This window comes from Electrona antarctica (assembly GCF_951216825.1).
Source record: "Electrona antarctica genome assembly, chromosome: 23".
NCBI classification, from domain to species: domain Eukaryota; kingdom Metazoa; phylum Chordata; class Actinopteri; order Myctophiformes; family Myctophidae; genus Electrona; species Electrona antarctica.
Window position 1 is genome coordinate 28909787 of NC_136804.1, and position 16879 is coordinate 28926665.

At 42.2% G+C, this 16879-nt stretch overlaps 2 protein-coding genes across 2 annotated transcripts in view; both read right to left on the reverse strand.

Annotated features, from left to right (window-relative positions):
• Positions 1 to 5285, reverse strand: part of LOC306916506 (uncharacterized protein) — a 15697-nt gene extending 10412 nt beyond the window's left edge. The window contains exons 1-3 of the mRNA XM_079494396.1: positions 5193 to 5285; positions 4800 to 5045; positions 4444 to 4643 (exon numbers count right to left, since the gene is read on the reverse strand). Coding sequence (XP_079350522.1) covers positions 4444 to 4643; positions 4800 to 5045; positions 5193 to 5247 — 501 coding nt within the window. The 5' untranslated portion in view covers positions 5248 to 5285. The remainder of the gene's footprint in view (positions 1 to 4443; positions 4644 to 4799; positions 5046 to 5192) is intronic.
• Positions 1 to 16879, reverse strand: part of LOC306916743 (uncharacterized protein) — a gene marked incomplete at its 3' end in the record, with an annotated part of 106618 nt that overhangs the window by 39973 nt on the left and 49766 nt on the right. The window lies entirely within an intron of this gene.

Here is a 16879-nt window from a genome sequence, read left to right on the forward strand (position 1 = left end):
CCGGCACCACGGGGGCGCCAGAGGGGGCCCGGCACCACGGGGGTGCCAGAGGGGGCCCGGCAACTCGCCTATGGGTCTAGCGACCCGGTCGGACGGGGTTCAATATGAATTCTAATTATCCTTAAACCTTATAGAATTATCAACAATTCCCTCAATATTCAAAACTTCCCATGACTATAAGTAACTTCAGGTTTTCAATATAACAGTGACAGTTTTTTAATTTCACAGATTCACAGATTTCATCAGATAATTCATCTTCATCTCTCTCTCTCTCTCTCTCTCTCTCTTTCTCTCTCTCTATCTCTCTCTGTCCTTTAAGCTCCTTTTTTAAGCTCCTTTCTTAGGTCTTTTTTCAGGTTATCGCAAGTCTATCAGGTTTAATTACAGCTCTCCCAGATCGGGTTCTGAGAACAGTGCCTGTAGGCAGGGCCGCGGGAAGATGTTTACACTAGCAGGTGCTGAACGTTCAGTAGGGGGTGCGCGCGCGTTAGCGCGCGCCGCAAAATGTGCGTGCACGCGCCTCGTGCACGCGCATTTTCGCACAAGTTCACGCAGAAAAGTGGCTTTTACTTTCCCTCTCCACACGCATGAGAAAACTGACACAGGCAATTAACCAGGATAAGGTGCTGATACTGTGATACAGCATATTTATTAAGCCTAGTAACAGAAAACTGTTTTAATTCAAATTATTATTATTTTCCCCTTCCCGTCCGAGGGGGGGCTGTGCCTGGGGGGGGGGGGGGGGGGGGGGGGGGTGCTCCAGCCCCCCCAGCACCCCTACTTCCCTCAGCCATGCCTGTAGGTGAAAGTTATGTGTGAGTTATTTAAAAGAAAAAAGAAAAGCCAATCTACAAGCTCAACACATACCACCATGACATGTTGAGAGCTTAATTGGTAGATCTGGTGTTTTTGAAACTTTTCAGAAATTGTTCATTTACTTAGACTACATGTCCAAAATCAATCAATCAATCATCAATCAACCCTTATTTATTTAGCACATTTACACGACCGAAATTGACCAAAGTGCTTCACAGTAGACAAAGTATACAAACAAAGTACAACATGATAAAATAATTACAATAGAATGAGGAAACAAAGTATATGCAAAGGAAATTTCATTTTGGGTGGAGTTACGGTCTCGATACGATAGAGAACACTGTTCACTCTTCATGTTCAGCATATTGGCCACAGCTGTCTGTTATCAAACTCCCTAGACCTCCTCAGACTCTTGCTCCACAGCTGTCTGTTATCAAACTCCCTAGACCGCCTCAGCCTCCTGCTCCACAGCTGTCTGTTATCAAACTCCCTAGACCGCCTCAGCCTCCTGCTCCACAGCTGTCTGTTATCAAACTCCCTAGACCTCCTCAGCCTCCTGTTATGGTAAATGGTAAATGGTAAATGGTGCATTTATATAGCGCCTTTATCCAAGGCGCTTTACATAGATTGTGCATTACATTCACCCATTCACACACACATTCATACACCGATGGCGACGGAAGCCATGCAAGGTACCAACCAGCACATCGGGAGCAATTTGGGGTTCAGTGTCTTGCCCAAGGACACTTCGACATGTAGACAGGAGGAGCCGGGATTCGAACCGCCGACCCACGGATCATTGGACGACCTGCTCTACCTCCTAGACTCCCTAGACCGCCTCAGCCTCCTGCTCCACAGCTGTCTGTTATCAAACTCCCTAGACCTCCTCAGCCTCCTGCTCCACAGCTGTCTGTTATCAAACTCCCTAGACCTCCTCAGACTCCTGCTCCACAGCTGTCTGTTATCAAACTCCCTAGACCTCCTCAGCCTCCTGTTATCAAACTCCCTAGACCTCCTCAGACTCCTGCTCCACAGCTGTCTGTTATCAAACTCCCTAGACCTCCTCAGCCTCCTGTTATCAAACTCCCTAGACCTCCTCAGCCTCCTGTTATCAAACTCCCTAGACCGCCTCAGCCTCCTGCTCTTCCATCTAAGTTTATACAGTAGGGGAGAACGGGGTAAGATGAAGCACTTTTTGCTTAAGTTGTCCTGGAAGCAAGGCAAAATGAGATGGCAGTAATAATGATCTACCCATATTTCAGGATGTCTTCTATCAATTGAAATGATGAGTAAGCATCTACTGTATGACAAAGGGCCATGAAAAGATGACATTTAAAAAAAAAAGTGGTCATGTGGCTCAATTTGCCCCAGGTAAGGGGTAAGTTGATCCAAGTCGAGGGGTAAGTTGAACCACATGATATTTTAATGTTAAAAGCTTAAACTTGAACAGATAATGTATTCACTTATCGATAATAATATAATAACAGTTTTCCCTTTTGCAAATAGTCTTATTTGTTTATTTATTATTTAAACAATATTAAGACAATTAAATAAAGTTTGTTATTCAGAACCTTATATTTGCAATATTGTTAATACAATATTGCAAACTTCTCTTAAATGAGTATGTACATGCAATTGAAAGGTCATTCAGTATAATTTGAGTAGCAAAGACTTAATAAAAAAAATATGAATAGTGATTCCCATTGACTCAATTTACCCCCGGACATTGGTTCATTTTACCTCAGCCACCATTTTAGAAAACAATGACTAGAATAAGCTACTTCAGACAATTTATTTGCTAAATGATTCACATGGTTCTATCCATTGGCAAATCATCAACGTGTATGATATTACATTTTAGACCTATGTACATTTGGCTTTGTATAACAGTCATTTTTACATGATGTGTCGACATTTTACTTTACCGACAAAAAACAGTTTTTTGTGTAAAATAATGTTTTCTACTTTCCCCATGTGCTTCCCAACTTCACAGCCAGGTGTAATAGATTTAAGGTCACATGGCAACACAGTTTTCTAGTTTTCTAGATAAAGGGGGTGGTTCCCGCTGGCTCATTTTACCCCGTTCTCCCCTATATGATTCTGTGGACGGTATGATGTTATATCTGTGTATTTGTTTTTCGCAAAAGGCCGATGCACACCTCAGAAGGCTAGTGACAGGTGCGTAGGGCAATAGAGCATATATTAAAAAGGATAGCTTTGATACCATGATATATAAGGGCCACATCAATCTGAAGAGACAGCATCTTGTGATCTCAGATTATGTGGCATGCTTGTGCAGATAATCTGTAGTATCAAAACACAAATATGGCCGAACTGAATAGCATCGCAATACGAGTGTCCAAATGAAAAGTTCATATTTTTGTAAGGCACCAGGCGGACAAGGATTACCTGACAAAGGTTGGCAGGGGCAGTAAAAAATAAAGAGTTCTGTAACACAACATTGACTGAATGCTTTAGGTATTTGTCTTTTTAAATCTAGACGAGAACAGCACAAATCTGCCTTCTCCTCCAGGATTGTCATTACTTTACTTAAAGCACACAATGACTATAATCACTATATTCATCATAAAGTCAAGAGCAATTTGAATGTAATATAAATGTATACATTATTTGTTGTATTACAACTATACGATAATTTGAATACCCGGGCCTATGACCTTGCCAAAAAATATAAAATAAAATACACAAAAGAGTAAATTTAGCTGCGGCTCAGACTCACCTTTGGAAAACATGACCGTTACCGTTGACCCCAAAGGCGTTGCCGTCAGTCCCCACCTCAATCATTTTGAGTCCTCCTGCAATGTGCTTCCAGCCTGAGAACGAACAGGTGGCTGCAGACGTGAGCTATATATATATAAAAAAGAGAAACACAACATCAACATTTAGTACTCATCTTCATGGCCCAAAGAATGCCATTGTGCATATAATAATGAATATGTTATAAATAAATGTGGCTGAATTTAATGAGGGAAATATTATTTGCAACTATATTTAATATGATGATTACTATTATATCTTGTGTGAATAATGGATTATTGTTACTTTTTGTGTTTTTTTTTAGTATTGTCATTATTATGTGATATTGTGTTACTGTATGTCTTCATGTGCTGACATGCTGGTGTTTTTCGTGTTGCTTTTTATATAAAACAATATTGAACAAAATGCAGATGCTTAAAACATGATTCCGCTGTATGAATGGATGAACGTAATGCTCATTTCCTATCTGCACTGCAATTGTATCTGTTATTTTTACTTATTTTGTTTCATGCATCCTAAATGTCATTGTATAATTCCTTTGCTTGATGTTCTATGTAAATCAAAAAATTAAATGACCTTGATGTTAGGCCGCCACGCCTAAAATCATTGTAAAGTGCTTTGGATAACAGAGCCATTGAAAAGACAATTTCCATATAATATTTACGCTTTTTAAAAGTTGCTTTTATTGGAAGGAATATATATATATATTTTAAATAGTATTGTTTGATAATGCAACACTGGTTACTTCCTCATGCTTTGATAACCCTTACCCTGACCTCTAATGCTTTTATTTCTCCCTGTACAGTTAGTTAATTAGTTATAGTTAATAGTGTAACCCAAAACTCTCACCGGGTTGAAGAAGATTTGGTCTCCGCTGTTGGCTCCCCAGCATCCATATGGGCCACAGCTGAAGTACTTCAGTCTTCCTCCTATATCCTTCCATCCATTGTAGTGCTTTGTGTAAACACTCGCGAGACAGTAAATATGGTTGGCTGCATTAACTCCCACCACAAAACCATCGCCTCCAGCATCAATCTGTATCAAGAGTCCTAAAGGCAATGATAAAAAAAAAACATGAAGATATTAAGTACGGTGCAATAGTCCAACATTACAATCTCCCAGGATTGTTTGCAAATGTGATGAAATTATTTCTAATTACGATTGATGTACAGAGAAGGAGCTGAAGTTGAAAATGTTTTGTTTACCTGGAACTTCTGCCCAGCTGCCACCCACATATTTGTAGATGTGGTCTGAAGCATCAATCCCCCATATCCCTGCTTCTCCCACTGAGACATGCTTCAGGTTGGCATATGGCAGTGCTTTCCAGTAATCGCCACTCAGAGAATAGGCTTGCCCGTTTGTGTCTGTAGCAACCGCTTGTCCCAGGCTGGCATCAACCTGCGCTGCCAATGCCTCGTTCAGCTGATGGCCCTGGGTGCATCTCCAACCACCTGGGAGGAATACAACATCATGATAATTACCATTGGATGAAAAATATGAACCAAATAATGTACTTCAAAACTAAAAAACTAAAATTAAAGATTGAAAATGCATATTGACAGGAGATGTAGAGAGTTGACTTGAGGTCAGTGACTTACCCTGACAGAGAGCCAGCTGACCCAGCACCAGCAAGAAGACTGCAGTAGCTCTCATGATGTCTCAGTTGCTCTGCCTTTCTGCCTCTCTTCTCAAAGAGTTGATTCTCTTCAGATTGATGTGGCCCTTATATATCATGGTATCCTGGCTCCCATCCAACCGCCAACCGGGAATGCAACACTGGTTACTTCCTCATGCTTACCACCAGCCTAATTAGCTTGAGACGCGGTGGAACCCCTTTTCGCCTAACTTGCGGTAAGGTATCTTATTTAACACCACAACTTCCTGTCTGACAAGAAAAGGTTTTCTCACAACTACCCGTCCAGCATTGTCGAAATGTTCATCTGAGTAAATCTGTTCCTCATATAACAATGTTCCCTAATGTTTCAATTTACAGAGTACGATAAACACCAGAATTATACAAAAAGTGCTTTCTGAAAGCATCCCTAGTTTTAAAATATACAAACTAACCAAACACAATATATTATGAAGTATGACGGAAGGATAGGGAAGGAAGTAATTCTAATGCCGGTATTTACGAATAATAATTAACTATAATAATAATAAATTCTTGCAATAACAGATAACTTTCAATGGGCCTAGTCCCACAATCACATGCCACCCAAAGTCCACAATCACATGGTAAATGGTAAATGGTGCATTTATATAGCACCTTTATCCAAGGCGCTTTACAGAGATTGTGCGTGCACATTCACTCATTCACACACCGATGGCAGCAGAAACCATGCAAGGCACCAACCAGCACATCAGGAGCAATTAGGGGTTCAGGGTCTTGCTCAAGGACACTTCGACACCAACTCTGGGGGAGCCTGGGTTCGAGCTGGCAACCTTGCGGTTACCATCCAGCCCCTCTACCCCTGAGCCACCGGTGGCTCAGGGGTAGAGGGGCTGGATGCCACCAAAATCTGGAATGCCCTACAACAGCCATAAAGAAGTGTGAATCCCTACTCTTTCAAAACCACTCTAAAATAATACTTACAGGTCGCTGCAATTCGGAAATGGCCCCAGTAAAAAGTCAAACCCCACAAAGCCGAAAGGCTTTCTCGTTTGCATCATTTTAGCAGGTATAGCATGCAAGTATTCAATCAAGCCGGTACAGACAATTTATTTTCAGAGAAACTGGGATCTTTTAATGCTAGCTAGTACAAAACCCTCTGTGTTTTTTTGAGTGGTGCAACCACTCCAATTGCGGAGCTATATGTGTATCTCTGGCTGGGTCCCTGGCTGTCTGTGTCCGAGCACCAAAATAGCGTTTGGTTTTCACCGACAAGTGTCACTGTTACGCAGCCGCACGCACGCACGCACGCACACGCACACACACACACACACACAATAATGACTTAATGTCGTATTACTATGCAGGAGAACAAAAGAGAATTTATAGGTGAACACCCATGGCTGTGTAGTTCTACCAAATAAACTAGCATGGATGTCTTGCTCTTGCATAATAGTGAGTTGCGTCTTTAAGAAAAGTTGCTTTTCAACTTTAGAGGATATCAGCTATTTAACAGAAGATTGTGTGCACATCTTATGCCTGTATTTAGGCCAGGTGTGGGACGTCAAGTCAAGGCATCAAGGTGAGAATCAAGGAGAGGATAAACATCAGGGGTCATCACTCAACATGTCTCTGTACACAGATTTTATTTTATAGTATTTATTTTTGAAAAAACAAAACATGTAGCAAGCCTATATTATTTTGTTCATGATAATGTAAAACATATTCTAAATATTCACAATCTATTCACAATCTTTGAATTCAAATTAGTTTGTATAATGTTGGTGACTCAAAGTGTCGGGATGCTTTGTTAATACAAAACAATACAGAGATTTGTGGTATTGTACGGTACCGTACTTGATGCATCATGTGAGGACAAGACAGCTAGAAGTAATGTTTGATAATACCAATTCGCTGAAAATAGCTAGTGTGTTAAATCCATTGGTGGAGATGACTTTTTTTAAGATAACCTATTTTATGTGATGTGGTCAGACTGTTAAACAATTAAAGTCAACGGGACCAGAGTGAAAGATGGTGCAGGAAAAGATCAAAAACAGATTTGTTCAGAAGGATCTATTTGCTACAAAAGCAAAGGAGGGCAGAACTGGACAAGTAAAGCTTGTTGAAAAAGATTTTCACCGTTGAGAGAAAGTGTTTCAAAGTGTCCAAAAATAACAATATATATATTATAATTGCACAGACTGGGGGTCCACAATCACTATCAGATCTCCAGCTTTGCTCACCTCGGTCTGATCATTAGGAGGCCAGGAGCCCTTGCATGACACTAGTTGTGACACTACAATCCAGTTTAAATCATGTTATGACCTTATCATGAGGGCATGGTCGACAGGAGTCATTATCGTGCACTCACGCAAGGTCTGACTTTCCCATCATGAAGATTCATGATAGAAGAGTTCCGTAATTGGAAACCACAACTATCGAAGCTACCATGCCAAATGAAAAAAGGTAAGGTTGAACTTGATCTCCTAACCTCAAGTTACACTGTCCTCTGAAAAACCAGCAATCTGGGAGCTCGCTGGCCAAGTGCGGGGGAACAGGAATTTTCCAAACTTCCCACGTTAGTAGTCTTTTTTTTGTCTGTGAATTTAGCGGAGGGCCGCTCTTTCTCAAGTCTGCTCGGATGCAGACTTACAACATGGGACCAAAGCTTGCAGTGCTTGCTATGTGTCATTAGAATGCCTGATTCTAGACTACTAACGTAGGACGTTTGGAAAATTCCTTTACACCCAAAATACAGCTTAGTGAATTGGGCCCAATGTGTTTCTTATCAAGTACTCCACATGCTCAAGAGGGGCTGAAGTAATCACTGCTAGGTCCCAAATTGACTCCTTGTTCCCAAACTGTTATACAGAGCATGTAATTAGCCTGTTTTTTAGATTACAATATTCACTGCCCCTACACACCCACATGTATGAAATATGTAGTACACATTCCTTTAGTCCTAGCTCTGGAATCAATAGCCTAAGAATGTTACCTGCTTTGTGTGTTGTGAAAGTTGAAAGCAAGCACTCGCGCCAAGACAGGGTAATGCGAGCTGTACGGTCACATTTTGTAGAGTACTACCCTGCAACGGGTCACCTGAAAGAAAGCTTCCAATGACTCGTCTCAAAACGATACGTGTCTGCGTGTGTGCTTGTGTGCTTGTGTGCGTGTGTGTGTGTGTGTGTGTGTGTGTGTGCGTACGCTGGGGACAATATACCAATATAGGCCTCAGGCCTACCATACCAGGCCTGAGGCCTACCATTGCGTGGCACATCTATGCACAGAATATCTATGTTCACAGTGAAAGGGGTGTTGTTGAGAAGACCCACACACCCCCACTCACTATGCATATTTCCTTTGGGAAACCCAGCCATTTCAATACGAAAAACATGTTGAAAACATGTTGAGCGCGCACGCGCGTGCACACACACACACACACACACACACACACACACACACACACACACACACACACACACACACACACACACACACACACACACACACACACACACACACACACACACACACACACACACACACACACACACACACACACACACACACACACACACACACGTAATTTATAGTTAGATTAGGCCAAACTATTAGCTCCGGCCTGCAGGCTGCCTAGTATAATTTAGTCTCTGCGGTGCACCGAGTCATCATAGATTATCTCTGAAATGTTCATTTATTTAACCCTACAACACTAAACATATTTTTTGTTACACCATCACTAAACACCCAATATTACCCAATATAAAATATTCCATAAAACATATTTCTCATCAAAATATATTACAGTACAGCAATGCATGGCAACATGAGGTACTCTTCTTTAACATTTCATCATGACTTCTCACAAAAAAACTAAAAATAGATTTCATGGGGGGACCCTATCATGGGGGGGCAAAATCGGTGAAAAACGTGCATATTATTTTTAAAATATTCCTAAAAAAAGAGAATGAAGTTGGGAACTTCTCCTTTCGTCCACCCATTCCTAAGACATGTGAGAATGGTCCAGTGAAGAAAAGAATAAAAAAGTCCATTGTGGGTGTATTGGATTTTTCTCTATAACACTATCACTAAACACGGGTGAAATTCCCCCGAACATCTGCCTGTAGAAAAAACCAGGGATGTGGGCAGGGAAACAAACCTACCTTCTATGATGTCACTGAGCATCATGAAGGTACTGAAAGACCCGCCCACCTCAGACATCAGCAGCATTATGATGTCACTGAGCATCATGAAGGTACTGAAAGACCCACCCACCTCAGACATCAGCAGCATTATGATGTCACTGAGCATCATGAAGGTACTGAAAGACCCACCCACCTCAGACATCAGCAGCATTATGATGTCACTGAGCATCATGAAGGTACTGAAAGACCCGCCCACCTCAGACATCAGCAGCATTATGATGTCACTGAGCATCATGAAGGTACTGAAAGACCCGCCCACCTCAGACATCAGCAGCATTATGATGTCACTGAGCATCATGAAGGTACTGAAAGACCCACCCACCTCAGACATCAGCAGCATTATGATGTCACTGAGCATCATGAAGGTACTGAAAGACCCACCCACCTCAGACATCAGCAGCATTATGAAAATTGCAAAAATATAATCGTCCGGGTGAAAATCACCCATGTTTAGTGTTCTAGGATTAAAAATGAATCACATTGTGCTCCCTGTAACACCGCTGATTACTGTACATAACAGTGGTTTTCAACCCTTTTTCATATTGGGGTGAATGGGACAATTACCTCACCACCACCGCAGCCACAGAATTGTCAGCTACACTGTCTTTCAGGGGTGCCCAAAAGGTAGATCGTGATCTACCAGTAGATCACACAGGCTGTGCAGGTAGACCACATGACATGCCCCTAAAATATACAATTTAAATAAATAAAAAACTATTTTTGGCATCTGCCACTTGAATTAAGGTGACTTCATTGGATTGACATAAAAAATTACAGCTCAAACCCACAATGCAATAGTTGTCAAAAGCGTTTTGCACAAACATCAGTAGTATACAAAAAAGAAAGAAAGTGCATTTGTCTAATACGTAACTACTTTCAGCAATGGGTTATATATATTTTTGGTGGGTAGATCTGGGTTGAGCTGGTAATTTTGAAAGTAGCTCTCAAGTCTAAAAAGTGTGGGCACCCTTTTTCATATGGGGGTGAATGGGACAATTACACCAATTACCTCAATTACCTTACCAATGCCCAGGCGGTGGCGTAACCGTCTGGGCACCCGACTGGTAATCCAGTCGCAGTGTGCCGCGGGTTCGACTCCCGAGCCCGACACGGCCTTTACTGCATGTCTCCCCCCATCTCTCTCCCGTTTCCTGTCAGCCTACTGTCTGTCCCTTCAAAAACCAATAAAAGGCGTAAGCCGCAAAAAAAAAACCTGTATACCTTCTGGGTAGAGCTGGCAATGAGAAATTAATGTTTGTCTGCAGACAAGAGGCCATTTCACATTCAAGTTCAATCATAGACAAATGCATGTCTGCTCTGAATTTGTCCTCTGCGATGTAATAAATGTAGTCTAGGCTTATACAAAAGTAGACATTTTCACGTGCCTTTAGTATGTGGTTTGTAGTTATGGACCCTCAAGGTGGAGAGAAAATTAGTGTTCTCTGAACTTCTCTCCACTCCTAGAGCATCAAATGACACTGCCTGAGAGCAGTAAATGTATGCAAAGCAACTGAACAAGGTGGCCCATTATATCAGGTGTTCAGGCACAAGAAAACAACCTGAAAGACCTCATTAAAAGCTCTTGGCATATCGAGTATGAGGAAGAAGCTTAGAAAGGGTATCTTGTTTTCTGATAACATAACTTCCTGGCTGATAAGTCAGCATTCGTGATGTGTTTTCAAATGTCACCAGGGGGTCAACACACACACACACACACACACACACACACACACACACACACACACACACACACACACACACACACACACACACACACACACACACACACACACACACACACACACACACACACACACACACACACACACACACACACACACACACACTCTCTCTCTTTGTTGCAGATATGACTTGGCATATGCGATTAAGCATTTGAGAACAGCATAATTATTTGAAAACAACAATAACAAAAGGAATGTGCAAAAACACCTATCCCGGCAAAAAAGGCTACTTTAAATTATAAAATGAACATTTTAAAATATTAACATTGCCATTTTACCTTTCAGAACCAGGATTCAGTTCTTTGTTTTTATTTTTGAACTGTTGTTTTGTTTCTTGGACTGGCACTGGCTATGCATGAGTTTTGTAATATTGCCGCTGCACTGTACTAAACCTATATTCTGAACCATTTTGAAAAATGAATAAACATTTGAATTATAAAAACAAAAACACAGACAAACATTTAGAACTAGAAAAAGTGCCCTTCTGGGCACAGGTCTCCACCAGGAGGATAGGAGTGTGTGTGATGTTTGGCAAAATGTTTAGGAGTGATATAAACATGTTTGTTTGTTTTTTGCAACAATTTTCTTCATTTTGTTGAGGAAATGCAGAGCCAGATCACTCATAGCATCTCTGAGGATAGAATTCTGGATGAGCAGGACATGTGCAGCATTTTGTACAAAACGGGCCACTCCTGAAGACTTTGGAAGGCAATCTTAGCCAATCAGTGTAGAATCTGAGAAATCAAACAGACTCGTCTTGATCACATGACTACAGAGATCATGTATACCGATTTGCATGAGATTTGGATGAAATCTGTGCGACTAATATAAACAATGTGTTTTGCAGAAATCGGCCTCATGGTGGCGCTATAACCGGCAGATGTGGAGGGATGCAGGGAAAATGTTTTTCCATGGCCTCTAGGGAGTGCGCATACAAAGTTATAGGTAAAAACAGGAATTGCCCTGTTATAGCGCCACCATGAGGCTGGTTTGGAAAATAAATTGTGTCATGTCGTCCTCAGCCTAGTGGAAAAGTGCGTGTATAATTTCACGGAAATTGCACACCGTGTTTGTGATTTGTGGCATTTTGTTCGAAACGGACAAATCATGTGAGCTTTGGAAGCGAATCTTAGCCAATCAGGAAGAAAGATGGGAAATGGTGCAGATCCGTGTTGATCACATGACTATGGAGATAGTGTATACCGAATTGTGTGATTTATGGATAAAATGTGTACGAGTAATCTACAGAAATGTGTTTTGCCTAAATCAGCCTCATGGTGGCGCTATAACAGGCCGTTGAGGAATATTTGGGGCAGAGGTTCGTCGTTGGCATCCAGAGAGTGTGTGTGCAAAGTTTGGCATGGATCGGGCCAACGGTGCCGGAGATTAGCTGGTAACAGACGGACGGAAGGAAGGAAGGACGGACGGACGCACACACACACACACGGACGGAGTGCAAAACATACTCAACGTGGAGACAATAATTCAGAAGTCAATTCTACAAGAGTGGTCGTATGCTTGTGCCAGTCATCAGACCTTACAGGGATTATTGTACATCTATAGCCAGCCCTCAGGGACAAATTTGCCATTGGGCCAGTGGGGCCGTGGCCCAGGGGCCCTTGCCTCTCAGGGGGTGCCAGAGGGGGCCTGGCGCCACACACGGGGGTGTGTGGCGCCAGGGGGCCCGGCACCACAGGGGCGCCAGAGGGGGCCCGGCACCACAGGGGCGCCAGAGGGGGCCCGGTACCACGGGGGCGCCAGAGGGGGCCCGGCGTCACATGGGTGCCAGAGGGGGCCCGGCACCACGGGGGTGCCAGAGGGGGCCCGGCGTCACATGGGTGCCAGAGGGGGCCCGGCGTCACATGGGTGCCAGAGGGGGCCCGGCGTCACATGGGTGCCAGAGGGGGCCCGGCACCAGGGGGGCGCCAGAGGGGGCCCGGCACCAGGGGGGCGCCAGAGGGGGCCGGGCACCACGGGGGCGCCAGAGGGGGCCCGGCACCACGGGGGCGCCAGAGGGGGCCCGGCACCACGGGGGTGCCAGAGGGGGCCCGGCACCACGGGGGCGCCAGAGGGGGCCCGGCGCCACGGGGGTGCCAGAGGGGGCCCGGCACCACGGGGGCGCCAGAGGGGGCCCGGCACCACGGGGGTGCCAGAGGGGGCCCGGCAACTCGCCTATGGGTCTAGCGACCCGGTCGGACGGGGTTCAATATGAATTCTAATTATCCTTAAACCTTATAGAATTATCAACAATTCCCTCAATATTCGAAACTTCCCATGACTATAAGTAACTTCAGGTTTTCAATATAACAGTGACAGTTTTTTAATTTCACAGATTCACAGATTTCATCAGATAATTCATCTTCATCTCTCTCTCTCTCTCTCTCTCTCTCTCTATCTCTCTCTGTCCTTTAAGCTCCTTTTTTAAGCTCCTTTCTTAGGTCTTTTTCAGGTTATCGCAAGTCTATCAGGTTTAATTACAGCTCTCCCAGATCGGGTTCTGAGAACAGTGCCTGTAGGTGAAAGTTATGTGTGAGTTATTTAAAAGAAAAAAGAAAAGCCAATCTACAAGCTCAACACATACCACCATGACTTAATTGGTAGATCTGGTGTTTTTGAAACTTTTCAGAAATTGTTCATTTACTTAGACTACATGTCCAAAATCAATCAATCAATCATCAATCAACCCTTATTTATTTAGCACATTTACACGACCGAAATTGACCAAAGTGCTTCACAGTAGACAAAGTATACAAACAAAGTACAACATGATAAAATAATTACAATAGAATGAGGAAACAAAGTATATGCAAAGGAAATTTCATTTTGGGTGGAGTTACGGTCTCGATACGATAGAGAACACTGTTCACTCTTCATGTTCAGCATATTGGCCACAGCTGTCTGTTATCAAACTCCCTAGACCTCCTCAGACTCCTGCTCCACAGCTGTCTGTTATCAAACTCCCTAGACCTCCTCAGCCTCCTGTTATCAAACTCCCTAGACCTCCTCAGCCTCCTGTTATCAAACTCCCTAGACCGCCTCAGCCTCCTGTTATCAAACTCCCTAGACCTCCTCAGCCTCCTGTTATCAAACTCCCTAGACCTCCTCAGCCTCCTGTTATCAAACTCCCTAGACCTCCTCAGCCTCCTGTTATCAAACTCCCTAGACCGCCTCAGCCTCCTGTTATCAAACTCCCTAGACCGCCTCAGCCTCCTGCTCTTCCATCCAAGTTTATACAGTAGGGGAGAACGGGGTAAGATGAACCACTTTTTGCTTAAGTTGTCCTGGAAGCAAGGCAAAATGAGATGGCAGTAATAATGATCTACCCATATTTCAGGATGTCTTCTATCAATTGAAATGATGAGTAAGCATCTACTGTATGACAAAGGGCCATGAAAAGATGACATTTAAAAAAAAAAAGTGGTCATGTGGCTCAATTTGCCCCAGGTAAGGGGTAAGTTGATCCAAGTCGAGGGGTAAGTTGAACCACATGATATTTTAATGTTAAAAGCTTAAACTTGAACAGATAATGTATTCACTTATCGATAATAATATAATAACAGTTTTCCCTTTTGCAAATAGTCTTATTTATTTGTTTATTTATTATTTAAACAATATTAAGACAATTACATAAAGTTTGTTATTCAGAACCTTATATTTGCAATATTGTTAATACAATATTGCAAACTTCTCTTAAATGAGTATGTACATGCAATTGAAAGGTCATTCAGTATAATTTGAGTAGCAAAGACTTAATAAAAAAAATATGAATAGTGATTCCCATTGACTCAATTTACCCCCGGACATTGGTTCATTTTACCTCAGCCACCATTTTAGAAAACAATGACTAGAATAAGCTACTTCAGACAATTTATTTGCTAAATGATTCACATGGTTCTATCCATTTGCAAATCATCAACGTGTATGATATTACATTTTAGACCTATGTACATTTTGCTTTGTATAACATTGTCGACATTTTACTTTACCGACAAAAAACAGTTTTTTGTGTAAAATAATGTTTTCTACTTTCCCCATGTGCTTCCCAACTTCACAGCCAGGTGTAATGGATGGATGCTTGCTAGATTTAAGGTCACATGGCAACACAGTTTTCTAGTTTTCTAGATAAAGGGGGTGGTTCCCGCTGGCTCATTTTACCCCGTTCTCCCCTATATGATTCTGTGGACGGTATGATGTTATATCTGTGTATTTGTTTTTCGCAAAAGGCCGATGCACACCTCAGAAGGCTAGTGACAGGTGCGTAGGGCAATAGAGCATATATTAAAAAGGATAGCTTTGATACCATGATATATAAGGGCCACATCAATCTGAAGAGACAGCATCTTGTGATCTCAGATTATGTGGCATGCTTGTGCAGATAATCTGTAGTATCAAAACACAAATATGGCCGAACTGAATAGCATCGCAATACGAGTGTCCAAATGAAAAGTTCATATTTTTGTAAGGCACCAGGCAGACAAGGATTACCTGACAAAGGTTGGCAGGGGCAGTAAAAAATAAAGAGTTCAGAGTTGTGTGGTTTTTTTATGATGCATAGAAGTTTATTCATACGTTTTGATTAAACGCAGGAGAGAGAACAGAGTTTACAGAAAAGACCGGTTACACGGCAAGGAATCATTCTCTACTACCCCCCAAAATGTGTGATCATCTGATAATGTATCTTATTTTTTTTGTTATTTGATTATATATTTGATTGTTAGTAGAAGAGAACAGTAGGTCTGCTGCACAGCGGACACCTCATGCAGTGGCCTTCATGATGACTCCAGTGGTGGACACACCATAAATGGTACCGAGATCATAGGAGACTTGTTTCATGGTCCCCAAGCAGGGAATGAAGTGCCAACCACTCCCTTGCGGACGGTCTTTGGTAATGCCAGTTCTGTTAGGACACAATATTGATGTATAAACATTAGAGTCACACACCATGGTATTGGGTACAGGGAGGTACTGTAGTCTGTAACACAACATTGACTGAATGCTTTAGGTATTTGTCTTTTTAAATCTAGACGAGAACAGCACAAATCTGCCTTCTCCTCCAGGATTGTCATTACTTTACTTAAAACACACAATGACTATAATCACTATATTCATCATAAAGTCAAGAGCAATTTGAATGTAATATAAATGTATACATTATTTGTTGTATTACAACTATACGATAATTTGAATACCCGGGCCTATGACCTTGCCAAAGAATATAAAATAAAATACACAAAAGAGTAAATTTAGCTGCGGCTCAGACTCACCTTTGGAAAACATGACCGTTACCGTTTACCCCAAAGGCGTTGCCGTCAGTCCCCACCTCAATCATTTTGAGTCTTCCTTCCAATGACTTGTATCAAAATGATGCGTTTCTGCAGACACGCACACGCATGCACTCGCACGCGCGCACATATTTGCGTAATTTATAGTTAGATGTTATGTTAGGGGTCGATGCAGGTCAAACTTTATATAGTGTATATAGTTTTCTGAATTTTAGTGTTTGTGGTGAGCAATTTAGTCTCTGCGGTGCACCGAGTCATCATAGATTATCTCTGAAATGTTAATTTATTTAACCCTAGAACACTAAACATATTTTTTGTTACACCATCACTAAACACGGGTATATTTTACCCAATATAAAATATTCCATAAAACATATTTCTCATCAAAATATATTGCAGTACAGCAATGCATGGCAACTTGAGGTACACTTCTTTAACATTTCA